At 53.1% G+C, this 27,689-nt stretch overlaps 1 protein-coding gene across 1 annotated transcript; it reads left to right on the top strand.

Annotated features, from left to right (window-relative positions):
- Positions 1 to 25,745, top strand: SH3BP1 (SH3 domain binding protein 1). Its single transcript, XM_074954216.1, has 21 exons — positions 1 to 62; positions 1,930 to 1,972; positions 2,780 to 2,884; positions 3,426 to 3,502; positions 4,128 to 4,239; positions 4,456 to 4,532; positions 5,139 to 5,274; positions 6,237 to 6,305; positions 6,598 to 6,688; positions 7,251 to 7,393; positions 7,480 to 7,591; positions 8,001 to 8,082; positions 14,011 to 14,091; positions 14,577 to 14,693; positions 15,709 to 15,806; positions 17,402 to 17,531; positions 18,453 to 18,553; positions 19,477 to 19,846; positions 21,750 to 21,987; positions 22,594 to 23,287; positions 24,171 to 25,745. The coding sequence occupies exons 1-21, from the start codon at positions 1 to 3 to the stop codon at positions 24,494 to 24,496; spliced, it is 3,264 nt and encodes a 1,087-aa protein (XP_074810317.1). The 3' UTR covers positions 24,497 to 25,745.
- Positions 25,746 to 27,689: the final 1,944 nt, after the last annotated feature.

A 27,689-nucleotide genomic window follows, 5' to 3' on the forward strand; every position in this document is an offset into this window, starting at 1 on the left:
ATGATGAAGAGGCAATTCAATCGGATGCGGCAGCAGCTCTCCCATCCCAGCATCACGGGACGGTAAGGACCCAGCCTCGAGCCCTTCAGCTCCCCGCTGGTGGGGCTGCCAGGGAGGGCAGGAAGCTGCACCGGAGAGCGTTGCCCAGCCGCCACTGCCACCGCCACCCCCCAGCCTTGCAGCAGGTCGTAGGCCGGATGCATGCCTGGCCAGGAGCCAGTGGAGAAGCTGTGACGACCACTGAGGCCCTGCGGTTGAGTGACCGAGGAAGGGGGCCGGGGTTGCTCGGAGCAGCCCCAGTTCTGGGGAAGCTTTAGCTAACCCCGGGGGGCTTGGTTAACTCGGCCCTCTTGGCTGGGAGAGCTGGAGGGGCACAGCAATGGTGCTCAGTAGCGACTCCCTCTGGTCGTTTATAAAGCCAGGTTAACCAAGAGCAGCTGGCTGGCTCCACTTGTCCTGCTGGACCAAGCAGCAGGGCCCCTCCGTCCAGCCAGGCCCCGAATTGCCCTGTAAGCTCAGCTTCGATGGTGTGGTTCAGCCCCATGAAAATCAGGCCAGGGGGCAACCCTAAGCCTGACAGGCTAGGCAGGGAGGGCCTGTCGCATTGTGCCCCTCTGTGCGGCAGGATGGCAGCCAGGGGTTGGGGCCAGGGAAGTGTAGAAGTCTGCAGCAGAGGGAATCCCCCAGGTCCCATTGGGGTAGAGAGGAACAGAGATGCAGGAAAAGGAGTAACAAGACTAAAGGAATATTCCCTACCAGAGCTGCTCTCCCTCCTGGGCTGGAGGCCCCATTTGGAGCTAAATCCTCCACACGGTACCATGGGAGCTTCCTCTTGTATCCCCCAGTGTATCGGAAAAGCCTGCCTGAGGTGGAGAGGGGCGCGGGGAGTGTCTCGGTAGGCTGATGAGAGGGGAGGGGGCTCTGGGCGTATGCCCTGCTCACCTTTCTGCTCTGGGTCTCTAACTATATTTCCATTCCTGCCATTCCCCAGCCCAGTGCCACCTCTGCTTGATTGTTTTTCTTTCTAATTGTTCCTCTTGCAAAACCTTGAAAGCCCTGGCAGGGCTGGGCTCTCCTGTCTCAGTTCTCACCCACACACCCACATTGGTTTTTCTAATGTCAGGAGGCTGAGAATGGCTTGAACTCATCTCACTGTTTGCCTGAGCCCCCAGGCCAGGCGAGTGGGTCTTTCACTGGGAGCAATAGGTTATGCTGCTGCAGGGTCTTCCCCTTACCCCAAAGCAGTCCCCTCCCTCAATTCCCCCTCCCCCTGCGTAAGGACTAGGGCACTTGCAGTGGCTCTCTTCTCCCCATATCCTCTGCATTAAAGTGGTCTTCTCCTCTTCACCTGCCCTTCACACTGGGCACAGTCCCTGAAAGAAGAAGCCCCTGGATTGGATGGACTCTGCGGGCAGCCCCTGGTAGGAGGAGGAGGAGAAGAACCAGAACTGGGGCCAAAAGCTGCTCAAGTGCCTAGTGATTTTGGGTGCCCAACCCCGACATGTCTTGAAGGGCCCTGATCACTAGAGGGCGGGAGCTCAGCGCCTCCTGACAATCAAGTGTCTCTGGTGGGGTGCCCCAAATCACTAGACACTTCTGAAAATCTTGACCTAGATCCCTTGTTCAGCTGAGAAGGAGCCAGCGTGGACCTCCAGTGCTATCACTCTGCCCTGTGCCTGAGTCCCAGCCCCCTCTGCTCTCAGGTTGGGAGCCATTCTCATGCCTCACATCTGCTTCCTTTGGGCCCACCTGAAAGCTCCTCTTAGTCAAGCCCAGCCTTAAACGGGATGACTCAGGACCCACCATCTCCCATCCCCCTGGACCTACCCAGAGCCGCTGTGGTTCAAAGCCCTCCCTCCGGAGGAGGCTGGCTGGAGGTCACCAACTGTAATAAGTCTCTCTCTCTCCCTCCCACGCCCTCTTCACCAGATCCCAAGAAACAGCAGAGTTCCTGACTGAAGACTTGCTGCAGGTAAGGCATGGGTTCGGTCCATGGGCATGTGTGGGCCTGTGCCTGCATGTGGGGCGAACATCTGGTGTGTCTGCATATGAGTTACTCTCTCTCCATGTTTATAACAAAGTTACAGGGAAGCCTCAGCCTGGATTTTTCTGCATCCTGGAATGGTACCTAGGTGCAGTAGTGGGTGATAGACCTCTGACAAGCCTCCCTGATTACATCAGTGGGGGACAGAGCTAACCTCAAGCCTGAGCCCTGCCTCCCATGCTAGCTCTGCTGCTGAGACCTTGTCTACACTATGTCTCTAGCCACATTAGGGACCCCAGTTACAACACAGCCTAGCCACACTGGAACGTGGGTTGTTTTTTTCCAGTGTAGACCAGACAAACCCGTGTTATAACCACATTAAGGAAACTGTGACATGGGTCCAGTCTACACAGGCAAAATCAAGCGGTGGTAGAAGAGGGTCACCATGCAAACAGGCTGTACCTATAGTGTAGGCAAGGCTTCAGAGTCCAGCCATCCACCCCTCTCTGGCAGTGGTGTGGGATGGGGACACAACACCCCACCAGATCTCGCACACACAGGGGAGGCACCAGAGGGACATGGATGGATGTCAATAGGCAGAGGGGGTCACCCCGTACCCTCCACACTGGAAGAACGGAAGGTCTCTTCCTTCAACACACAGCTGCCTTCTCAGCTAGGAAACCCCAGCAGAGAGACCCCAAGGCAACCCTGGAACCTGATACGCTGAGGGGTGGCTGGGGAAGGGAATCCCCCAGCCCAGCCCCACCGGCTTCCCAGTCTCTTCCCTCTCTCTAGATAGAGCAGAGAATCGAGCCAGCCAAACGGGCAGCGCACAATGTATCCAAGAAGCTCCAGGCATGCCTGCAGGGACAGTGTGGGGCCGACATGGACAAACGAGTGGTAAGTGCCTCTGTCCCAGGCTCCGCTCCCTGGCAAGCTGCCTCTTCAGCCTACCCATGAAGTGGTTGTCAGCCCCTCCCCCAGCAGCCAAGCCCAGCTGCTCCATGCGAGACTCTGCTGGGTGGAAGATGCTTCAAGGGTGCAAAGCGCCTGAGACCTGAGTGTTACAGCGGCACATTTATTCCCCTCCACCGTGGAGGGTCTGATCTGTGCAGGGTGGGGGTTAGTTGGAGAGAGTGAGGCAGGGTTATGGAGCCTTAAAGACCATAGTAGCCATTTGCATCATAACCCCTCCCGTGTATCTCCTTGGCTTCTGCTTTGATTCTCAGGCTGGTGAGGAGGATTCTGAGGAGGGACTGTGAGGTGGGGACGGATGTGAAATGTGTCCTGTGTGAGGTGGCACTTCCTTGGCTGGCCCTGCCATCAGCAGGTTGTGGTGCTGAAGGTGTCACTCCCACACTGGAGGGGGAGGGAGGATCTGACCTGTCTGCTCATTGTTTCCTCTCTCCCCCCTCCGTCCCCACCCCTTGGTTCTGTGCAGAAGAAGCTTCCCTTGATGGCTCTTTCCATGACTATGGCTGAGAGCTTCAAAGAACTAGACACCGATTCCTGCCTCGGGTAAGTGCCCTGAAAAGTATCAGTGCATATGGTACAATCAGCACACACTCCCCAGGTAGGGTGACCAGATGTCCCAATTTTATAGGGACAGTCCCGATTTTTTTCTCCTGCTGATAATAGCTCATCTTAACTAATTAGCCTCTCACAGTTTGTATGGCAACTTCCAACTTATCTGTATATATATAATCTTACTATATGTTCCATTCTATGCATCTGATGAAGTGGGCTGTAGCCCACGAAAGCTTATGCTCTAATAAATTTGTTAGGCTCTAAGGTGCCACAAGTACTCCTGTTCTTTTTCCCAATTTTTGGGTCTTTTTCTTATACAGGCTCCTATTACCCGCCCTGTCCCGATTTTTCACATTTGCTGCCCTGTCACCCTATCCCCAGGGCACTGGTTCAGGGGTTCATGCTCCCAGACTGAGCCTCTGAGCACTTGCATCAAGGTTAACGCTGCCAGCCACAGGGCGGCACCCCACCTCTGAGCACGTGCGCTTGGGGGTTTGTGCTCTCCAACTCTGAGTGCAGCAGGATTGGCACTGCCTGCCTCCCTGATGCACTACCCCACAGGGAGAGGGGGAGGGTGTTTGAGACCTGCTGCGATTCTCCCCTTCCATTCCTACAGGAGAGCTCTAGAGATGAGCTGCTTCATACAAAGCATGCTGGCCAAAGTCCTGTCTGAGTTTGAAATCACCTTAGAGAGAGACGTCCTACAGCCTCTGAATAAACTGAGTGAGGTAGCCCTGATCTTTCTCTTTCTTATCTTTGCTTTCCCCATCCCCTCTTTGCTCACTCTCCCTCCGTCTCTCCTGCCTGCTTGTGCTCTCTGGCCCACCTCTGCTCTCTCCCCGACCTTCTTGCCTCTCTCTCTTTGTGATTGCACAAAACGCAGCCATTCCTGGCAGCACAGGGGTAGGATCTGTAACTAACTCCCTCATCCCAATCTCGGCTAGGAGGAGCTGCCTGTCATCCTGAAACATAAGAAGAATCTTCAGAAGCTGATCTCGGACTGGAACTCCATCAAAAGCAGGTACTGAGCGAGGGGGAGAGTGGTGGGTTGCAGCTGTGATCCAGATGATTGCCCCTTGAGAGTGGGGATTGAGGGCGGGGGGAGCTGACAGCTGCACCCTCAGATCAGAAAGGATCTAAGTCCCTGACACACAAGGATGAGTCCAGATGCAGTGTGCACTCGTGAAGTCCCTTCCTGTTAAAGACACTGGATTCTGCTATACAAGCAGAACAGGCAGTCACCTGGGGCAGCAAAATGCTCAGTTCTTCTTCGTGTGGGTGACTCCAGCTGGTGCAGGGATTATTGGCCTGTATGCCCATGCCCCTAGGGCAGGTCCTGGTACCAGGGGTGGGGGAGGTTTATCTATGTTCACACATTCTGAATGAGCAAATCCTGTGCCGGGGCAGAAATGGAGGGTTTAACCCACAAGTAAATGCTCTGCCAAGGGGAAAGAGAGGGGCAACCCTCCTGCTTCTAGGCGTATTTACATATCGGCCAGAGTTCTGATGTGGATGGAGGAGAGGGCTGGAGGGTCTGGGCCTCTCCATTTAAAGTGTCAGCATCCCTGGTATTAAATGCCATCAGGCTTCCAGGATGTCGGCCTGATTCTTCTTTTGCAACCCAAAGGCTGAACCAAGCTGTCAAGAACTCCAGTAACAGTGCTGGTGCTGGCCCTGGCCCCGGGGGGTCGTCCGCTGCCATCAAACTGGAGAACCTGAAGGAAGAGGAAGAGGAGGTGAAGCGAAGGGTGGAGCAGTGTAAGGCAAGTGGAAAATGAGTCCTCTTTGAGGAGGGGAAGCTGATGACACGAAGTGGGGGAAAGGAGGCCAGGTCTGGGTTCATTCTGAGAGCTCATCGTTAGCAGTTGTGTCCCGGGAGGCCCCAGGAGCCAGTCACTAGTTACAGGCTAGAGCTCTGTCTAGAGTGAGAGGGTTGGTCCAGACACAGCCAGCACCAGTGGTATGCTGGCTTGGTAAGATGGCTGTGTCCCAAACTCCAGAGGGGATAGACAGCTGGCGAACTCCAATGCCAGCCCCAGGCCCCAGTGTAATCGAGTAGGAAAGGGTTTAGAGTAGCAGTGTGGTGGTCCGAGAGTAAAGCCACTGCAGGAGAGCTTGGTGGGGTGCTCACCACGGAGCTGAGAAACCTGCAGCAAAGAGGAACATACTGTACAACAGAAGGTCCGTCTTGTGGCTCAGAAACAGGCCTGGCACTCAGCAGAGCTGAATTCAGCTCCCAGTTCTGCCACAGACTCCTTGGGGGACCTTGGGTAAGTCGCTTCAGTTCTCTGTGCCTCTGGTCCCTGGGGGTGACAACTCTGCCTTCCTCCCTGCCTGTGTCTGTCTTGTTGGCCCAGATGGTGAGCTCCTCCATGCAAGGACTGTTTCTTATGCAGCACCCAGCACAACAGGACCCTGATATTCGCTGGGGCCTCAACCCCAATCCTAATAACAAAGAGGAAGCATAGACTTATTTCCTGGGGGGCTGAAGGGAGAATGTGAATGCTGACCAGTGTAACCCCAAATCTAACGAGCCAGCTCCTCTGGGCTGCTGTCTTCATTTGCCTCTGCTCCAAATGCCAGTAAGATCCCCTGCATCTCTTGATGTAGCCTGCTGTGTGTTCATGGCCCAGATCTGGCGATGGGAGCACTGTCTGGGGGACTGGTGGGATTAATTGTGGTGGTGCTGAGGAGAAGGTTAATGTTCGCTCTATCTCATTTCCAGGATGAATACATGGCTGACCTCTATCACTTTTCCACCAAGGAGGACAGCTATGCTAACTACTTCATCAAAGTAAGTCCCAGCCCTCCGTGCTGTTCCCTCACCCCAGCTCATTCCCATTGTGTACAAGTCGCCTATGATCTCCATGTTGCACTGGCCTCTTCTCGGTCCCATCCCACCGCCCCGCCGCTACTGGCAAAAGAGGCTTCTCCCCTGCTGTTCCCACTCCGTCTTCGCCACTCTCCTTTGCATTGCACGTCCCATCTGAAAGCACCCATCCCTGTCAAATCCCCCAAGATCCAGTGTCTCTGAGAGATACTGTGCAGAGTAAAGCTTTGTGATTTGCCTGTGATCTGTCTGGCAGCTGCTGGAAATCCAAGCTCAGTACCACCGGAAGTCTCTGGAATCCCTGGATACAGTCTTGGCAGAGCTGAAGGAGACCCACAGCCAGGCAGGTGGGTGGGACAAGCCGGGCTGGGGCAGGGTTTTGTGGATGACAGTGTGAGTAACTACACATGGAATGTAGGCAGAAGGGGTCAATTCTCTCTACCGCTTCCTCAGGGTGTCTCCAAGCTCCCACTGAGCCTGTTTGCTGGGCAGCTCTCTTCCTCACCCAGTTATCCTGGGATTGTATGAATGCAGCAGGGCAAGCTTTGCTCACCAAACTGACCCCTGCCAATGTACCTCAGTCCTCACTGGAGAAACCAGAGCTTGGAGTGAGAGGAGAATTCGGCTCCCACGGCTCATTTGGTCCTCGGCCTCCCTGCTGGGACTGCCGATCGGAGGGCAATTTACAGCCAGGCGTGATGATGGCGGTTTGGAGCCCCTGTCCTGCTAGGAAATGGGTTGACCCCTCTCACCTCATTTACCACAGAGCTGGCTGTTGGATGGTGATGAGCACTGATCCCTCCCCAGCCTGAGCCTGGCCTAGAACCAGAGGACTAGGAGAGAGACTCAAGCACCCTCTCCACTGGGGTTTGTCCTCCACCCCCACCTGATCTCTCTCCTCTTTTCCAGAGCCCCCTTTCTCCGTGGATACCCCAGTGTCGGGGTATTATGGGGTGCCTTTGGAGACGCACCTGAGGACTTTGGGCCGGGAGATTGCCCTTCCTATTGAAGCTTGTGTCATGATGCTGCTGGCGTCAGGCATGAGGGAGGAGGTAGGTGCCGCTTGCTGCCCAACTCCTTCCCCCAACCACAGCCAGTCCATCCTGCTGTCACGCTGTCTCTCACCTCCCTCCTCTAGGGGCTCTTCAGGTTGGCAGCGGGGGCCTCGGTGCTCAGGAAGCTGAAGTGCAGCTTGGCCAGTGGCTCCAACGCACTGGAGGAATTCTACTCTGACCCACACGCTGTTGCAGGTACGTGCTGGAGGCCCAAGGTAAGGGCCCCGGAGACACTGACTGGATGAGTGGCAGCCCCAGAAGCATGGTATTATCTTTAAAGCAGCAGTTCTCAAACTGGGGGTGGGGTCATGAGGTTATTATGGGGAGGTGGCAAGCTGTCAGCCCCTGCACATGCCGGGGCTCTGGCTGTCAGCCATGCACAGAGCTGACAGCCAGAGCCCTTTACAGCTGGGCGGCCAGAGAGCAGCAGCTGCTGGCCAGGTGCCCAGCTCTGAAGGCAGCACTGGCCCCAGCAGCAGTGCAGAAGTAAGTGTGGCATGGTATGGGGGGGTCATCAAAGCCTGAAATAATTTCAAAGGGGTTCCAAGCAAAAAAAAGTTTGAGGACCCCTTCTATAAAGCATGACCCTTTGCCTCCATCTCAGGTGCACTGAAATCCTACCTGCGAGAGCTGCCCCAACCCTTGATGACCTATGAACTCTACGATGACTGGTTTAAAGTAGCCTGGTAAGAAAGAACCAGAGAGATGGACATTCTTAAGCAGGCTAAATTATCAAAAGGACCGCTCTGATTATGGACTCTTCAGCAGGGGTGTCAAACATAGGGGTCCGCAGGTTAGATCTGGCCCGCATGATGTATGGATAGCATTCTGCCGAGAGGTACTGGTGACTGCATCGGTCACAAACCTCTCTGAGACTGAGCAGAATGCACTCTTCCATTAACGTGACTGCCAGGATGAGTTAATCCAAAGCCCCCCACCAACACAAACGGGGGTTGTGAATCAGCCCTGGGAGTTTGGACTGAGTGGGCAGAGGGCTTTTGCTGAGTATTGTTGTGTTTTGTGCGTGTCTGTAAGGAAAGGAGCAACTGAAAGCACGGTGTCTAGACAGTCTGACCTTGGAAGGAGCCTGGGGAGAGGTTTTTCGGGTCAGGCGGCAGGCTGAAAAGGGTGTTCTAAGTATGGTGAGCAAAAGGTGCTGTTTCCTGCTATTTGATTCCTTCTGCTTTCAGAGGCACAGGATTTTGTACATTCTTTGTTGTAACTAAACAAAACTACCTTGGACAAATACCTGACTACCACCAACTTCTGCTCTCAACTGAACCATGCCCAGGGCCTCACATTTTGGGTTGAAAAGGGGCAACACTCATGCAAGGCGTGGGATCTGGTTTCCAAGGAGAGAGCCTGTGAGCTTGGAACCAAGATGGAACAAATCCTGGAATGGCTTGCAGAAATCAAAAATGGCCAGCAGGATATAAAACAAGCCCTCAAACAGGAGCTGGAGACGTTGCAAAAGGCATTAAGACAAGAGCTGGAGGTTTCCCAGAAAGGGCTCAGAGATGACTTGCAGGCCAAGATGAGATCCGTGTTGGAGCACCAATGATGAAGTGCCCAGGCAGGTTGGCAAACCTGGCTGAAACACACCCAGGCTGGAATGAAACAGATTGATGAGGTGACCAACAATCGGACTGCCATAGGCCAGAAGTTTTCCCACAAAACAGCGTAGCCAAGAAAGCTTTAGCCAACTGGGAATGGGCTAACTGAGATGAGCTGCAGCAAGGACTTAAGGAGCTGAAAATTCAGGTCCAGAGGAACCCAAAGGGTTGCTGACCACAGAGGAAGGCCACCGCCTGAATGAGGAATTGAGCCAGCCAGAGGATGTGGGGAAGACCGGACATTTACAAGGTTTCTACCCAGTTTGTAATCCACAGCAGCCCAGAGAGGAGAGGTTGGTCTGTCCCAACTCAAATGAGGCAAAACCCCACTATCGTTCAGGGAAAAACTCCCTGGGAAGCTTATGTGGTTCAACTCAACATTATAGTGCCAATGAATGGCTGGGAGGAAGGACAGGAAGGGGTGTTACTCACAGCCCACATGGGTGACCCAGCTCTGATTGTGCTGCAGATCTTACCGCTAGAAAACAGACTGTGTAATCCAGACCTGGTACAAGCCCTTAACATGTGGTTTGGAGCTAGCCATCAACCTGAGCTGGCCAGGGCACAGCTAAGAGCTAGAAAGAGAGGGAAAGAAGAAACTCCATCTGAACTGGCAGAGGGCCTGCAGAGACTTGTGTTCATGGCATACCCAGATAACACCAAGGGGACTTGGATTTGCAGTGGGACTTGGACTTGCAGATCAAGATCAATATCAGCGAAAGGACGCCAAAGACACACTGAGAGGTTGGGGGAATTGGCCACAGAATTTGAATATTTTCTTGCAGCAGTTCACCAGGCAAGGAAGGAAGCATCTGCTAGTGAGGAAGAGGGAAACTGCTTGCCATGAGCCCTGTAAGTACAGCTCTGCATCTGATGTGTGTGATGAAAGAGGGGATTTTAATCTGGTTTGTGACCGTATTGAATGATGACAAAAACTGACACATTCGATTTGTAAAAGAAGAGAAATTGACCTGTACGCAAAAATTAAAGGAAACGGTTCAGTTAAACGCTGGTACTGTGACAACACTGGCCACAAAAAGGATTGTTATAAATGTCAGGTAGGCCAACATAGACTGCCACAAGTGGCTAGTGAAAGTCTCTCTCTCTCCCAGTTTGGGAAATGGGGGTACCCCAAGCTGAAAGGGCAAAGCTTGGTGGAGGTACCAGGATCAGCCCCACCATTTTTGTTTATATGTGGGCATTTGAACAACAATCATGGGAGTTTGACTACAGTAGGATCTGCAGAATGCACAGCGGTGATTGACACTGGCTCAGACACAGCTGCTTATTAAACCAGATACACTAAAACGTCTTGGGGACCGGGGTTCCCAAACCGAACCACCTAACCGGTTTCAAGTGGAGACAATGACTGGGGCAAGGGCACCTGTCCCAAACTGGGTTTGAAGAATGGACCTCTGGAATTCGAGCAAGAAGTCTGGGTGGCTGACATCGTGCATGAGCTCAGAATTGGCTTGGATTTCATTATGGCTAATGCCTGTGGAATCAGTGCCAGGAAAGATGCCTTACAAAGTCAGTCTTGTGGCAATTGCCCTTGAAAGGTGTGGGCCAGGCAGGTGAGACAAATGGTATGTAGGCAATTGATTTACAGTGAGTGAACTATCCTGCCCCCAGGGGCAGCAACCATTATTGCAAGAACATGTTGTAGTAGCTTCCCAGCAAGGGAGTGGTTGAAACCTGTTCCGAGACCCAGAATCTCAGGGAATTCTTAGCTGCTCAAGCTCTTGTGAATCTGAAACAGGAATTGATTTCTGTTCATTTGCTGAATGTTTCTGACAAGTAGCAAATAGTGAAGAAGGGAAACCGTTTAATTGGCCCTCAGGGTGTGATTTAGCATTTTCAGAGCTGAGAAAGGCTCTGGTGATGACTGCTCCTGTCTTGGCCTATCCATGTTTCAAAACCCCTTTCATGCTGGACACAGATGCTAGGGCTTATGGTATGGGGCACAGAGCTTCAGTTTGGCTCTTCCCTCCCCCCTCCCCTCAAATCTGAGAATGTAGCTGTGGAAGTTGAGACTGGAAAAGTTGTTACAGAGGTGAATCCCCCATTCAAACAATAAGCAGGGGCTGGTTCAGCCAGAAAATTCCACAGAGACAACAGGCATCCCTCCGGGGCTGACTGAAAGGGGCCCTCTCCCCGGTTGTTTAAAGAAAGTCCATAGTGCGGGGGGCGAAAAATCTGAGAGGGCTACTGGATGGGAATAAAAAGCAATTTGGGCTGGTGATGTGAAAACGTCTGGACAGAAGGCCACTGTACCTATATAAATCATTCACCTTGTATCATTTTTAATTTGCTAAACTGTTTATTTACTTTCTGTTTGGGATGGGTCATACAGGGCGTCACCATTTGGGGCATCATCAGGATGATGGGCAGAGCTAAAATGGGGGGAGTGTTATGCTGAGAGGTACTGGTGGCTTCCATCACAAACCTCTTTGAGTGTGAATACACTTTTCAGTTAACATAACTGTCAGGATGAGTTAATCAGAAGCTCCCCCACCTAACACAAAAAGGGGTTTGTGAACCCACCCGGGAGTTTGGACTAAATGGGTAGAGGACTTTTGGGGGAGGAGGGGCAGGCTGAGAAGAATGTTCTTGGTGCTGTGAGCAAAAGAAGCTGTGTCCTGCTATCTGATTCCTTCTGTGTTCAGAGACACAGAACTTTGTAAATTCTTTGTAAATAAGCAAAACTGCACCAAAGAAATCCCTGACTGTCACCAATTTCTACATGGATGATATTTTCATCCTCTGGACAGACAATTTAAACTCTCTCACAGATTTCTACTACAACTACGAGTACCACCATTCGTCCATTAAACTCTCTCTGGGATGCTCCCACTCTAGTCAACTTGATGGACACGACAATCAGCTTCAACAATGGAACCCTACAGACAGCTAGATACAAAAAACTGACAGATCGCCACACCTACCTTCACAGATCCAGTAACCACCCCTAACACACCAAGAAAGCTGTTATCTACAGCCAGGCACTCGCATACCGCAGAATACGCTCTGGGATATGCACCTTAATACACTCAAAACCGCCTTCACCAAACAAGGACGCTCCACCAGAGAAGTAGATTGCATCATGAAACAAGCCACCTAAATACCTCAAGAGAACCTGCTTCAATACAGAAATAAAATCCCCTCCCACCCCTAACTGTCTCCTATCACCCCACACTGGAGGAAACCATACAGGGTATAATCAAACAACTACAACCATACTCGATGGAGACCCCATCCTGAAAGAAATCTTTCCTGAATCCCCTCTTCTGGCCTTCAAACAATCCCCCCAACCTCTCCAAGCTCATCATCAGAAGCAAGCTCCCCTCTGACCAGGACGCACCAATTCAAAGTGGTATCAGACTTGCCAGAACAATAGATGCAAAACCTGCAGACATGTCTCCATTGCTACAATGATCAAAACCCCTCATAACACACCTATTGCGATCCATGGGTCCTACACATGCCTGTCACAAAATGTGGTGTACCTCATTCAGTGCACTAACTGCCCCAATAACAACTATGTGGGTGATACCGGACAATCACTACGCTCTGTCATGAACTCACACAGGAAAAAGATAAAGGATAAACACACCACATCACTGGTGAGTGAACATTTTTCTCAGAGCGGTGACTCAATATCTGACCTATCAGTTCTCACCCTCAAAGGAAACCCGCCCAACACCTTCAAAAGACGAGCCTGGGAGCTTACATTCGCTACTCTGCTAGACACAAAAAATCATGGACTGAACAGACACACTGGATTGTTGCAACAATCTGGAACCCACTAACAACACACACCCCAGCTGCTTTTTTCTCCCCCACCCCACCTTCCTTTCCTCCCTGTGACTCGGAGCCGTGTAGTTATGTTGTAGCCATGTCAGTCCCAGCATAAGAGAGAGACAAGGTGGGAGAGGTAATAGCTTTTATTGGACCAACTTCTGTTGGTGAGAGAAACAAGCTCTCCAGATTACACAGAGCTCTTCTTCGGGGCTGGGAAACCTACTGACAGGGCAGGTCCACACTACAAACTTGCACTGGCGCAGCTCTGCCATTGGCTTAATAATTCCACCTCCGCAAGGCGTCTTCACCAGAAGCACTACAGCGTGGCACCCACCTTGTCTCTCTAATATCTTGGGACTGACAGGGCTGCGACATCACTGCACATACCAGTTCCTGCTCGCAGCTGGAACGTCCCCGGGGCCCCAAACTTGACTAGCTGCTCAGGTTGAAAGGGGGCAGCGCTATATTCCTATTGCCCAAAGTCTAAGCTTTCCTTTAAAAAAAGAAAAATATGTTTCTAGCTCCCTTGATTGCGGAGAGAATGTTCCACATGTGAACTGAGTTGAAGGCATGCAGTGCTGTCTGCCTGAGTGTGCAGAGAGCCAAGGACTCAGGGGATTGAAATCTGCTGGCCCCTATTTATCTGATTGGAGTATCAATTTTAAAGTGCAGTGATGATGATGCTTTGTCAACATTAGCTATTTAATGGCTGGTCATTTTAGGGGATGGAATGGGGGTGGGGTGGTGAGAGTGAAGCAAGTTGGGTTGGCATTTGGGAATTGCTGCAGGGAAGGAAATGCAGAGGAAGGAACAGAGGAGACTCACAAAGACAGGGAAGGGAGAGAGAGGAAAAAGATGGTAGGGAAGGAAGAGAGACAAAAGGCAGGAATAGCAGTGATCTAAATAGAAGCAGTTTTTCTTCATAGTGAATGCAACAAGAATGCATTGAATAACTAATAAACAGCTATATTCTCCCCTTGATCCCTTTGCAAGCCCCAGCTGACACCAGAGGGCTTTCCACATGTGCAGAGCACATAGGAATAAGTTCAGCCCTCTCCCCAAATGAGTCTGATCCCCTGTTCTTCAGCCTGTATTGGAATGGAGAGTGAAACGGGGTTCTCACCTCTCCCTCTGACACTGCCTCCATCCTTCCTTCTCTCAGGCCAGATTGAATCTCTTCTTTTCTCTCTCCTCTCTCAGTTTCAAGGAGCCAGAGGGTCGCCTACAGAGCCTCCAAGACACCTGCAGCCGGCTCCCCCAGGACAACTACAACAACCTGAGGTAGGGGGCAGGGATCCCTCAGTCTCTAGGCTTTACACTCTGCCCATCTCTGTGGTATCGCAGTGCCTCAGCTGGTGAGCAATCCCCTGTCCTGAGACCAAGGGGCTACGGTCCTCAAAGCATCCTGGCCTCAGCCTCTGGATGTCTCCCCGGCAGTCAGAGACCAGGATGGGGGGGGTACTCCTAAGATGACGTTTGGTGTGTTACAGTGCACGGTGCCGACCCCTCTGACAGTGTGCGCAGCCTTTGCCATGCCCCCTGCCAACCCCAGGAGTGGAACCCTGCTCTCCTGCACAGCACTCACACTGAGACCAGGGCCTGGTCTCCACGCTATTGGCATCCCCACTTGTTCTGAGGGAGAAAGAGAGAAAGAGACCCAGTTGGGAATCCCCGTCTCCCCATGTGGCTATGCAGAGCACTGATTCCTAGGGCCAGGAGGAGCGGCATTCCCCTGATATTTACTAACCGCCTGCCTTTTCCAACAGGTATTTGATCAGGTTTTTAGCCAAGCTGGCTGAACATCAGGAAGTGAATAAAATGACCCCTAGCAACATCGCCATCGTCCTGGGCCCCAACCTACTGTGGTCACAGCAGAGCAAAGGGTAATGCACGGGACTCCCCAGGGTGTCAGCAGCTGGGGGTGATCCAGGGCATGAACCTCCCCACCACCACCTCTGAATGTTTCCTCTACCAGCCTCCCCACAAAACAAGTGCTGAGGCCGGGAAGCAACCAGCCCTGGCTGGGATTTATTAACCATCCAGGGCAGTTTGAGAACTTTTAAAGAAAGGGATTTTTTTTTTAACCCCAATGGTTCATAGAGCTTAGTATTGACCAGCAGCACCTGCTGCTATTCCCATCCTAAACTCCACTAATGTACCGCACTCCTGATCTCACCCACACCCCACTGTTCCAGTTCTAGGCTGCTGCCCCAGCTCTGCAAATGCACCCCAATCCTTACTGGATGCACCTCTTTCTATTCCAGTCCTGCCGCACCAGCCAGTTGTGCTAATGTACTTCAATCCTGGCCTTTCATTATCTTGCCCCCATCCCACACCTCAGCCCCTTCACCTGTCCTGATCTGCAAACACCCCCCGCTGTTCCAGTGCGAGGATCAGCTCTACCGATTCAACTCCACCGATTCAACTCCCTGCTGACCTGCGCCCCTCTGCCAAGTCTCGTCCCCCAGCACATAGCTCTGCCAATCCACAGGGAGTTATTGCAAGGGGGGCAAATGTCTATTGGGCAGTGGCTGAGACCCAGCACACTCGTGGCACGTGTGACCTATGACAGGGCTTGAATCCAGGTTTTTCAAGGTGAAAGGGGCAGTGTGCTCATTGCACACAGCACCACGTAGCCCAACCTCAGAGCTGCACCTCTTGGCTGTGCTTTCTGCTGCGAACCCCTGGTGCTAATAGCACCCCACAAGTTTTTGACTAGCTATAAAATGGGTTCATCCTGCTGCCTTCCATGATTCACCTCCAAACAGGGCCCGTGTTCAGCAGACAGACAGTCGCAAGCGCTGTTGCCAGAGGAGGAGCAACAGCTGCATTAACTGTCCATTTCTAGCTCCATCCTAATGGCTCCTCTCTCTCTCTCTCTCTCTTTCTATCCCTCAGAGACCCGTTGCAGCTAGACATGGCCTCCGTGTCCTCCATCCAGGTGGTGGGCATCGTGGAGGCCCTGATACAGAATGCCAACACCCTCTTCCCTGGAGGTAAGGCAATGCTCGTCTAGATCCTGGCTTCTCTTAGGGCAAGTTCAGTGGAGCCAGTGCTGTGACACCAGAGTCGAACAGGTAGGACTGAGTGCTATTCAGAATCAGGCCCTGCATGCTCAGAGTCTGAGATGAGAAGGGTACAAATTCAAAGGAGTGAGCCACGCTGACATGAAGGGGTGTCCTGTCCAGGGTGGTTCCCTTCTCCTCCCCTGCCCTCACTGATAGGCTGGCGGCTGCAGTGCCGAACATGAAGAATGGTTTAAAGCCGGGCAAGAGGGAGATCTCTGAGGAGGTACAGCTGGGCTCCCCACCCAGCCCTTCCCTCAGGGGCTTGGAAATCCAAATGGCTCACTGTGAAATTTGGGATCCTGGTTTCAGAAATGGACAGGTGAGAACAAGGAGAAACCCTTGGGAACCTCATATAGTGACAAAAGGCTGCCCAGGGGCTCCACGGTCGAGCTAACGTAGTGACATTGGCAGTGACCTGCCTTCTGGCGGGTGGCGTCCTTCTCTCAGCCACTCCACACTCGAGGCACCAGCCCCCGGGACCTGCTGTGCATGCTCTTGGAGGACTGTGGGGCTCCTGGAGAATGATGTCATGCAGGGTCTGGAGAGTCTATATTGATGGGAGCTGTCTGCCTCCAGGCTGAGGGAGGATAAGGGGGTAGCTGTTCTCTGGAAGCTCGGTGCATTGTGATGGGGGCGCTGCCTGCTCCCAGACTTGAGGCCAATATACTCAATACTCCTCGGGGAATTCTACACCAAAAATTTAAAAATTCTGCGCACAATATTTTAAAATTCTGCATATCTTATTTGTCAAAATAACACAACGTAATCACGAGTTTCAATTATTTTCGTAATTTGTTTCAAAACACCTGTCAGCCACCCCTCCTTCCCCTGTCTCCATGTGGCCCTGCACCCCTCTACCAGCTGTCCCCATCTGACCCAGCACCCCCAATCCCATTCCAGCTCAATGCTGTCACCCTACTAGCTTCTGTGTCCCAGCCCCATTCTGTCCCCACACTAGCCCTTCTGAACCCCAATCTATGTGACCCTCCCAGCAGCCGCGGGTGCCCCACAGTGTTTGTGTCCCCACCATATCCTGTGCTTCCTCACCTGGCCCCACAGGTAGGGCACTGTGAGGAAGGCAGACACTGCTCACTCCCTCTCCATAGCTGGCTGCTGCAGCTCTGAGCCAGCTGCCCTCTCTTCTGGTGTCACAGCAGCCACTGGTGGGCAAAAGGTGTAATTGCAGTGCCTCCCTGGCAAAATGTATTTTCTGCAGGGGACATGAATTCTGCATGTGTGCAGTGTCGCAGAATTCCCCCGTGAGTAACTTGAGAAGAAGAGAGTGAGGGGTTCCTGTGGGTAGGTGAGTGGGTTCTGAAGGATGCTCTGTGTTGGCTGTCCTCTCGCAGAACACAATCCAAAGCCCATTAGAGTCAATAGGATTCTCCCAGTGACCTTTGGATCAGGCCTCTAGAGCTCTGCATGGGGTGGCTTTGCTTTGGGTGTGGGGAGTGTCTGTGCAGACACAGAGGAGGGTGCTTCTGTGCTGCGTTAATTCCCTTTATTTATTTATTTTTTTAAAGAGATAGACTTCAATGTTTCGGGCATGTTCACTCCCCCCACGGAAATCAAATCCAGCGAAGCCCCTCCAGTGGAAGAGCCGTCGCCTCAGCCCCTTCCTGCCAGCACTCCCTCTCTAACAGCTGGAGAAGCGTAAGTGTCTGGCAGTGAGTGAGGCTGTGCTGTTCTGTCTGTCCCCTGCCCGCTGCAGAGAGATGGGGTCCCCACATCATAGACAGTGGCATCTTCTGTAGGAGACTCTAGATATGAACTGAATCTTCCTCCCTTACCTTGAGGTTTGGCACGCACAGCCCACCACCAGAAGAGAGAGTGCTTCACAGTGCCCCGATATGTGCTTTCTCTTGAGGTAGAGCAAGAGGAAGGATGGTCCAGCGTTAGCGTTCTAGCCTGGGATTCAGGAAATGTGGGTTCAATTCCTTGTTCTGCCATAGACTCCCTGTATGACCATGGGCACCTCACTTTGTCTGCAAAATGGGGATAATGGTAGCACCCTATCTCACAGGGGGGCAGTGAGGCTCAGTACATTGACGATTACAAAGGCACTCAAATGCTATGGTAAAGGAGGCCATATAAATAGATCCTACAATAGTCATGTTCAGTATCTTCTCCTTTTTTCTCTGTCCCCCTTCCTCAGCATCCTGGATAAGCTGCACTGCTGACCTATGACAGTTGTATAGCTGCCTCTGCATCGAACACCATTGTCTCCTAGCCATATCCCACCCGGGTGTCTGAGAGGGGAACCCCTGGCCACCAGTGTCACAAGAGGAGAGCTCCATCTGTTTCCCCAGTGACACGTGTCTTTAGCACAGTCACCCTGCACCAGTAACTGCTCACCCCATCCCACTTCCTGATCTGTACAATTCATCCTGGAACTCTGCACATGCGCATTTACAACCCCATGCAGCTAACAGCATGATCAGATGCTAGGTGTGTCACCCCATGTGCCGGCCACAGTCGCACGAAGTGTCTCTGGCAGACACACGTATTTGAGGCCCATAGTTCATGTCTCTGGCAGATGTGATTACAGAGACCTGACTTGCCCTTTTCCCACAGCAGAAGAGACCCTGAGATGTCCTCTGGACCAGTCTCCCCAAAGGCGAGCAGAACTTCTCCTGAGGCTGCGGGCCCCTCGGCTGATGACACCGCACGCAAAAGTAAGTCTGGCGGGCTGCCACACCTCAATGCGTACAAAGTCTGTCCCGCTTCTGGTGCATGGCCCAGGCACCGACATGCTGCAGATGGAACTGCAGCTTAGTGGGCTCACCAGTCTGCTGAGGGGTATGCCTCAGCTGGGCGAGGCCCACACTGGGGTACATTGGTATCAGGGACCTGCCTGAGTGGCCCCACCAGTGCTGGCTCCCATCTTGCCCTGTTCCAAGGTTGGCTTCCCCTCACCAGCCCTGCTTGTTCTGGGAGTGAAGGGGATGCTGGCAGGTGATAATGTTGGTGACTGTCTCTAAGCAAAGCTATGACCCAGAGATGTGGGGAAAGGGGCACTGGCCCGGGGACTTGAGCTGGTCCTGGCTGGGCATATTGGGATATAACACACAATATGGACATGGGAGCATTTATCGAGCTGGGGCAGGTGACCTCTGGCCTCTCTGGCTGTTGGGCTTCTCCCCTGCCATAGGACCAGCCTCTGTCATGCCACAGACGTCTCTAATGCAGTTTGACTTGTGGCCCATCTAGTGCAAACAGAACACCATTGTGGGGCATTAATGCCTATAAGCTTCTCAATTTACCCATCCTGCCCCTTCTGTGGAGGCAGCAAGCTCATCCCCTGGCCGTGGGGAAGGTCTTGGCACTCTGCACTGGTGCCTCTGGCCAAAGCTGCTACGGGCAGTCCCGTAATTATTTGTGGGGTCCCTGTCAGGGATTAGGCCCCATTGGGCTGGGCACTGTACGAATGCATCACGAAGAGCTGGACCCTGGAAGGCAAGGAGCTGCGCCATGGGACTTGGGCATGGGAGTACAGGATGGGAGAGCCAGGAGTCAGGCTGCAGGCCTGCCATGTAGGGACCATATGGATGGAAAACAAGCTGGTAAAAGGAGTTTTGTTTCCCTGTTTGCTTTGCAGTGAAGCGAGCCGCCCCAGTCCGACCCATGGTGCCCCCGCCACAGGTGCAGCCTCGAACCCAAACTCCCACACCTCAGAACCCACCTGTGCCTGAGAGCACTGCCAACCCCAAAGTCTTCCCTCGCCGAACGGTGAGTGGGTGCATGCGAGCTCCCACTGTCCCACCTCCGCTTCCACCCCAGCCTGCCAGACGCCAGAGTCGAGGTGCTCCGCTGTCCCCCAAGCCTACAGTGACCCCCAAGATGCCTCCAGACACCATGAGGGATGAGGGCTCTGCAGCTGGCCAACCTCCTGCACATAGCAGTACAGAAACCGCTGCAGACTGCACCCCAGAGATAGAAGGGCCAAAGGAGCCATCATCTCCAGGAGGGTCAGGCTCTTCAGCCGTACCCCAGGCAATGGTCCAGTCCCCAGAAAATGACTGAGACCCCCTGGAAGCTTTGAAGGCATCAGTTCTGCCTGCCAAGGATCCAGGGAGGAGGTGGGAAGATGGACTGGTGCTCCTCCAGAGTCTGGCACACCACATATGGCAAAAATCTATCTAGCAGCTCAGATGAGACCTTGTGAAGATGGACCAGGATGATCCATGGGATTATGTTTCCTGGAAGGTAGTTCACAAGTCTCCAGCCTTGAAAGTGCTCCCCTCTCCTCCATGTGCTTCCCTTATCTCTCTTCCCAACACTCCCTGCATGTTCATCTCTGTGCTTTCCAATCTCTCCCTTGAAATGGGGAACCCGACTCTTCCCACTGCTTCCCTCGTCTCTCCTTATTGGCATCTCATTACCTATGCCTTCGCAAAAGTACCAGTGGACTTGCTCTTTCCCCTCCAACTACCAGAAACTTTCCATAGGAAGACACGAACTCCAGCTCCTGGAGTTCTAGGATCCTGCCACAATCTAAGGAGATAGGGGATCATTAGATGTTTATCTAGCATTCCCCTCCTAGCCTTCCCAAATGATTCTGCTTCATTCAACTAATCTCAGGTTTCATAAATCCCCTCTCGCACTTTCAAAGGACCCTGCAGACTCTAGAGAGCAAGGAGTTCACGGTTCTTCCTTCTTTTTAAAGACTGGATTTCAGTTACAGGAAACTTGTCTGTATCCAAAATGGTTTGGAGCCATTCAACGCATATTCAGAGAAATGGAGTGTATGAACTGAATTGCAATTGATTCACACAGCAGAGGCCATGACTGAGATGAGTCTCCAATTAATGAGGTTTGGATACACAGGGTTGTTCTGACGTTTTCTACGTACGCAATGCAATAATTCTCTACCTTTGGGACCAACCTTGCCTTCAAATGAGTTCTGATAAACTCCTCCCACTAAAAAGAAAAGGAGTACTTGTGGCACCTTAGAGACTAACCAATTTATTTGAGCATAAGCAAGTGAGCTGTAGCTCACGAAAGCTTATGCTCAAATAAATTGGTTAGTCTCCAAGGTGCCACAAGTACTCCTTTTCTTTTTGCGAATACAGACTAACACAGCTGCTACTCTGAATCCTCCCACTAAGAATCTGACATTGACATGGTGAGGTTTGGGGTAGGACTATTTTTTTAATATGTTGCTGATAAGTTATTTAAAGACTTGGGGCCAAATTTCTAGTTGGTATAAGCAAGTACGACTTAACTAACTTCAGTGGGTTGATCAAGTCTGCACTCATCAAGTCTGAATTTGGTCCTGGGATTGTATGTGAGAAAACCCAGTAAAATAATTGCTGCTTTCTGTCTGTTGTGTTTTGCGGTATCTCACGGTTTCCTTTGGTAATGTACTTTTACAAATATATATGTACATATATTTTAAAGAAAAAGTCTCAACTTTGTCACACTGAATGCTTGCAGGGCTGATCCCTTCCTTTCCTTTGCTTCTCCACCGCTCTTCACGGACAATATTTGGAGGTAGGGCACCATCCCAGCACTGAGTTAACAATGGGTTCCCCTATCCCCACTTGCGGTTTTCCCCTAGCCTCTGAGAACACAACAGCATTTAGTTCTCTACAGTGCATGAAAATCACATAAGCTCTGGCTTTCTCTCCTCCCAGGCAAGCCCGAAATTATTACAACTCTTGGGGTAGGCGGGGTGGTGGTGGAAAATCCTGTTTAAAGTGCAGGATACAGGACTTGAGATGAGAAGAATCTCATAAGAATTGAGATGGTCAGTGCACACTAAGCATGGACCTGGAAAGCTATTCCGGGTGCAAGCGAGCGTCGGTAGAGGCTGCCCCCCCACGGTGTTTGTGCAGCGCCTGGCACAGGGGTCCCCTCTTCCGGCTGCAGCCAGGCGGGCCCTGCTGCTTTGGGGGGCGGGTCCCCCGACCCGGGCAGACGCTGGGGGCCGGCGCCCAGCCGGGCGGCTGAGCACAGGGAAGCCTCGCACCCGCAGCTCCGCAGCCACGGCCGGGCCCCCAGGCCCAGCCCTATTTGGCTGCGGCGGGCCTCCGGCCTCGACTCCCGCTTCCGCCGCGCTGTCCGCCTGCCAATCATCTCCCCTAACCCCGCCTCTCCATTGTCTCGGGTATTATGAAATTAAACAGGCCCGTGAGCCTGTCACTCTCTTAGCCCCACCCCCATTCAATGTTACGAGCATCTCATTGGCCACTCTGTCACTGAAAGCCCCACCGGTAGCTGTCGTTCCTCCCATTCTCCACCGCTGCGCATTTTGCAATATTTGATAGGATAATGAGTCTGTCAATCTTTACTGCCCGCGCCCTCTCGTTTATTTCCTGCTATTTGAGAGGCTAATGTAGCCGCCATTTTCGTTTTGCCCGCCTTCCTACAGCTTTCTTCCCCTGTAATAGGCTATGGCGGCTGGGGTTCTTTCCGGCTTCTCGTTCAGAGCGGCGTGTGGACGGACGCTGATTGGCTCAGAACACCTATCAATTCTTCCCTATCTTTCCTCTCATTGGTCCTCGAAGAAACTCAAACAGAATCCCGCCTTCCTGTTCCAAGTCGCTTTTCCCCTTGCATGGGCGTGGTTAATTCTCCCTGTCTGTCAACCCTGTCCGCACTACTGATTGGACGCTGAGGCCTCGCCCCCGATTGCGGTAGGACTGTCGCATTTATCCGTCACGCTTCCCCCACCTCCCGCGGTGATTGGGCTGCACTGGCCAGCCCCTTCCAGGTGGGCGGGCCGCGGGCTTGCCCATCAGGCCGAGGGCGCGCGCTGATAGGCGGCGGCGCTCCGCCCGGCGCTGAGGTCATTCCCGCGGGAGAAAGCGGCATGGCGGCCTGCCGGCGGCTGAGCGGGGCGAGCGCGCGGGAGGTGCTGGGCCCGGCGCAGGGGCTGCTGTTCGATTGCGACGGGGTGCTGTGGGCTGGCGAGCGGGCGGTGCCCGGCGCGCCCGAGCTGCTGGAGCGGCTGAGCCGCAGCGGGAAGGCCTCGTTCTTCGTCAGCAACAACAGCCGGCGCTCGGTCTCCGAGCTGGAGCGGCGCTTCAGCCGCCTGGGCTTCCGCGGCGTGCGGGCCGAGCAGGTCTTCAGCTCCGCGCTCTGCTCCGCGCTCTACCTGCGCCAGCGCCTGCTGGGGGCCGGCGGCGGCGACGACGCCTGCCCCGGGCCCGGCCGGGTCTTCGTGCTGGGCGGGGAGGGGCTGCGCGGGGAGCTGCGGGAGGCCGGGCTGCGCCTGGCCGCTGAGGGCGGCCCGGCCGGCGGGAAGGACGAGCCGCCGGTGCGCGCCGTGCTGGTCGGCTACGATGATCAGTTCACCTTCGCTAAGCTGTCTGAGGCCTGCGGCTACCTGCGCGACCCACAGTGCCTGCTGGTGGCCACCGACCCCGACCCCTGGCACCCGCTCAGCGACGGGCAGCGCACCCCGGGTGAGAGGCCCGGGGGCTGCGATCTCCAGTTGGGGAGGGCGGGGGGGGGTATCCGGTCGTCCCCCCCCCGCTACGGCCTCCGGGCCCCCAGAGACTCAGGCCTGCCCTCTGCTCGCGGGGGGGGGGCTGCCTGGGCGCTGCTGCTTCTCTTGCCACACTGAAGCTGCCGGGCTGAGCCCCAGGGTGTTCCCTGGGCAGCTGCAGCTCCGGCAGTTGCCCTGATCTCTGGGACTAGCCCCGTGGGCCAGAAGAGGGTTGAATGGCTCAGTCCCTTCCTGAGAGAGACAGCCAAGGAGGCCTGGTTTCTATGGTGATGGGGCCATGTTACAAAAAGCCACCTATCCCACTAGAAACTGCACCCAGAGCTTTAATTCACATCCCACAGCCAGTGGCTGGACTGGGCCAGGGACCTTTATGTGAGAGGTGCCATGCCCCTTCAGATGGTGATGACTGACAGTGGTTCTCCTTCTCTTTATCTAGAAAAGACAATCTAATCCTTAAACACCACTGAACCACCAATAGTTTTATTTGTTATGGTGACAGTGCCTAGAAGTGCCATTCATGAGCCAAGACCCCATGGTGCTTGGTGGTTCACAAACACACAACAAAAAGCTGGTGCCTGCCCCTGACCATAAGGGCCCATCTCGAATAGGAGGGACAGTGCTACCCCTCAATCTCCGGATATAAAGTGCACCGAGCCTCAAAGAGGCAGGCAGGAGACCTTTGCATTCCACTGACTGGCAGGGCTGCTAACTCCCTGTCTGTTCTTGGATAACAAGCATTTCTTCTTGAGTTTCTCCCTTGTGTCTGGTGGCTGAGTCCCAGTCCCATAGTAGCTAAAATCTCATATTGATTTGTGAATGCCTATTTCTCTCCTTCCCAGGGACAGGGAGTCTCACAGCTGCAGTGGAAACAGCCTCGGGGCGCAAGGCGATGGTGGTGGGGAAGCCGAACACGTATATGTTTGACTGCATTGTAGAGCGCTTTCATGTGGACCCTTCCCGCATCCTCATGGTGGGCGATAGGCTGGAGACGGATATCCTGTTCGGCAAGAATTGTGGGCTTGCCACGGTCCTGACTCTGACTGGTGTGTCCCGTCTGGAGGAGGCACAGGCCTACATGGCCAGCGAGAGCCCTGCTGCAAAGGACCTGGTGCCCAACTACTATGTAGACAGCATTGCAGACTTGATACCAGGCCTGGATGAGTAGAGGGTGAGGTGAAGTGGGGGGGGGAGGTTTCCCAATCCGAGTCCCAGTCCAGATCTCCACCCTTTCCCATTCTTCTCTCCCGTCTTTCTCAATTTCTGGCTCTACCCAGTCCAGTATTTATTCATTTGTTCTGCGGGGGGGAGGCAGGGTGTGAGTAGTTGTCTTTCCTTCTTTATCCTGCCAAAAACAAAACTTTCCTGATAGAACACTTCCTCTTCAGTTAAACCTGCTACCACTGACTCTAAAGGAGAACTGGAAGCCTTGTGTTAAAAGCAGGGTGGGGGCATGTACAAGCCTAACCATTGTCTGTTTGCTCCCCCTCCCCCGTGGGATGAGGGCAGGCTGTCTTATTTTTCTTTTGTATATAACCAGTGGCGGCCTTTTACTGCTATGCCCTCCATTCTCTTTTCTGAGCTGCAGCTCTTGTGCTCCCCGTGGGGTCTTCTGTTTCCAAGCAGAAATGGGCCAATGAGCCCCTGCCAGGGGAGTAGTCACTGCTGTTGTCTTATTCCCTCTCCTGTCCCTACCCCATGCCAGTGCCAGAATCCCCCCACGCAGGCCCCAAAAGGGGTTGGGAGGGCATCTGGAGCTTGCTTTGACTCTGAGAATGATGAACAGAGGAGGCGCGTAGATCCCCTGCCCTGAAGGGAAGGATTGTCTCTTATCCTGAATTATCCAGTATCCTGGACGCTTCTGCCATAACACTAACTTAGTTTGGTGTCTTGGATGGGTGAGGGGAGAGAGACTGTCCTAGTGACTCTGCTGTAATGACCCAGACCTGCTGTAACTCTTACAGTCCACCTCTGATGGGAACAATCTCCAAACACCCTTTCCTGTGAGTGGAGGAAAGTATAGGGAAAAGGCTCTTCTGGCCAGATCAGTGAAGTGTATCAGTAACAAAAACTGTGTAGCTTTTGTCTGTTTCTGATGGATTGTGATCCCACTACTACAGTGGGAAAGGGATGTGTCCCTACCTCGCTGCTGTTGTGTGGCTGTGTGCAGGATAGTGTTGGTATTGTCAGTGCTGTGAACGTGCCACAGCCCCAGAAATCATTCCTTGCTGCTTTGTCTTTTTACAACTTTATTTATGAATTAACTTATTTATGGAAGTGTTTGTATAAATTATTGCTGATTGGCTGTGCCGGGGGTGGGGACGGTGCTTTTGGGCCCCACTCGCTGCTTCTGTCCCATATTGTTGTGGTTCTTTGACACTCGCCATTTTTCAGCCTATAATAAAGTGCGAGCGTGAGCTGGAATTGGCCTCCTTCATTCCCCCATCTCTGGTGGACGGAGGGGCGGGGGGGAGAGAAACACGACGAATGTAGGACTGAAATTAGGAAGTCTTAGTCAAGTTTCTAGGGGGCAGGAGTTGTTGGTCCTTCCCCCTTTAAGGACTGAATGGATTATGCAAGGGGAATCCCTTTCTTGCTCTAAGACATGGGGTGGGGCGTATTGGAAGCTTATGCTACTGCTGCCTGGCATGATGATGGCCTCTGGTTGGTGTGGCTATCTGGCACCTTTAATTGCACACGCGCATGCTAGGTGTCTGAATTAGGCTTGGTTGGCTTGCATCTGAGGGTGGCTACAAGAATACAACCCAAGCTCAGTGGATTGGCCATGTGATTCCACTGTCTGTTTCCTTTCCACGCTGGAATGAGAGCAATGTCTTGGCCACAGATCTTCAGGACTCTGGCTGAGGAAGCATGACTCTGCCTCACATGCGTGGATGCTGAGCCAGCTGCTAGTCAAATGGTTTTGTATCTGTCAGGCATCTGTAGCAACTCATCAGGGTCTCCCAAATTGTTCCTGGCTCTTGTGCACTGAGAGCTAAGGTTAATGGAGCGTGACTCTGAAGCAGTGGTTCTCAACCTATTTACCGTTGTGTGCCACACATGCAGCTCGCTCTCTTATGTGGGCTGCAACCACACTATGTATACTACTGGTGTGGCCCTGAGGGTGTCACATGGGCTGCAGCTGTAGGCTGATTGGGCTGCCTGCGGGTTGAGAACCACTGCTCTGAAGCACTGATTTCTCTCAAGAAAAGACTTAAAGCACCTTTTGAATAAAGCTTTTAACATTTTATCCTTATCTACTCTAAATCTCAAGCACTGGAGAGGACATGAAGTATAAACCTCCATCTCTCCCCTGGAGGGCAGGTGGCCTCTTCAGCATTGTCCTAGGATGCCTTGTGTGCTGCATCTCTTCCGTGGATAAACAGATGTCCGGCATGCAGCCTGCGTTCTTGTAAATGAGGGGCAAGCAAAGGGAAGGAGGAAACCCAAGGAGTGTAAAGGGAGTGGCTGAAACCCCCTGGAGCTACTGATGTCTCTCTCCCCTGCAGTGACAGGGGTGCCTTGCTCCCAGGTGTGAAGACGTCCACTGCGTGTGGTTGCTGGGACACCAGCACTTCCCATGGCTTTACAACTACTTTTGATTCACAAAGCAGTCTCTTGCTATGGAGCTTTGACTCTAAGGATTCTTGGTCAGCGCTTGGGCTGCTGAGGTGATGAGCGAGAGCCTGGTAGGCTGGAGATGCCTTGCACCACTTTCCCAGGGCTCATCACATCTGCTGCATAGTCAGCTACAGTAAGAAGGCTTTCCAGTTACCCATCGCCAGGCATTGGCAGCAGCACTGTTAATGAAGCCTTCAGGGACCTGCATTCAGCTTCAGGGCAGGGATGTGTATGGTGGGGAAGGAGGAGGTTGAGGAATTCAACCCTCTGTTTCGGTGCTTGTTTCTCTGACACCCGTCTTTCTGTACAGAATAAGGGTGACTGTGTCAGATCTTGGTTTCCTATTCTGCCATCGCAGGGGTTTCTACAGAGACAGTTATGTGGGCACATGGAGGATTTACATTTCGGAAATGACATGAGCTGATGGCTTTGGTGTAGTTGCTAGTAGGACTGATACCCCTTGGTGCTAAGCAGCCCTTTTCTTGTTAGACAGTACCAAAGCTACCACCAGTGCCCTAGGGAGAAGGGTCTCCTTTCTCTTCCAGAAGGGTGGTTCCAGACCCCAGGGCGTGGTGTGTGTGTAGGATGCTTGCCCTCTTCCAGTGCAGGGACAGACTAGCTGCAGGGCACACCGTGTCATGCTGCCTTCGGCTAGTCTGCAGTAACGGGGATGCTGTGGCCAGAGGTGTTGCAGCCTTTCCACTGTTGAAGGAGGGAGGGGATTCTTGAGACACATCCGG

This window comes from Natator depressus, chromosome 1 (genome assembly GCF_965152275.1).
Source record: "Natator depressus isolate rNatDep1 chromosome 1, rNatDep2.hap1, whole genome shotgun sequence".
Classification (NCBI taxonomy): domain Eukaryota; kingdom Metazoa; phylum Chordata; order Testudines; family Cheloniidae; genus Natator; species Natator depressus.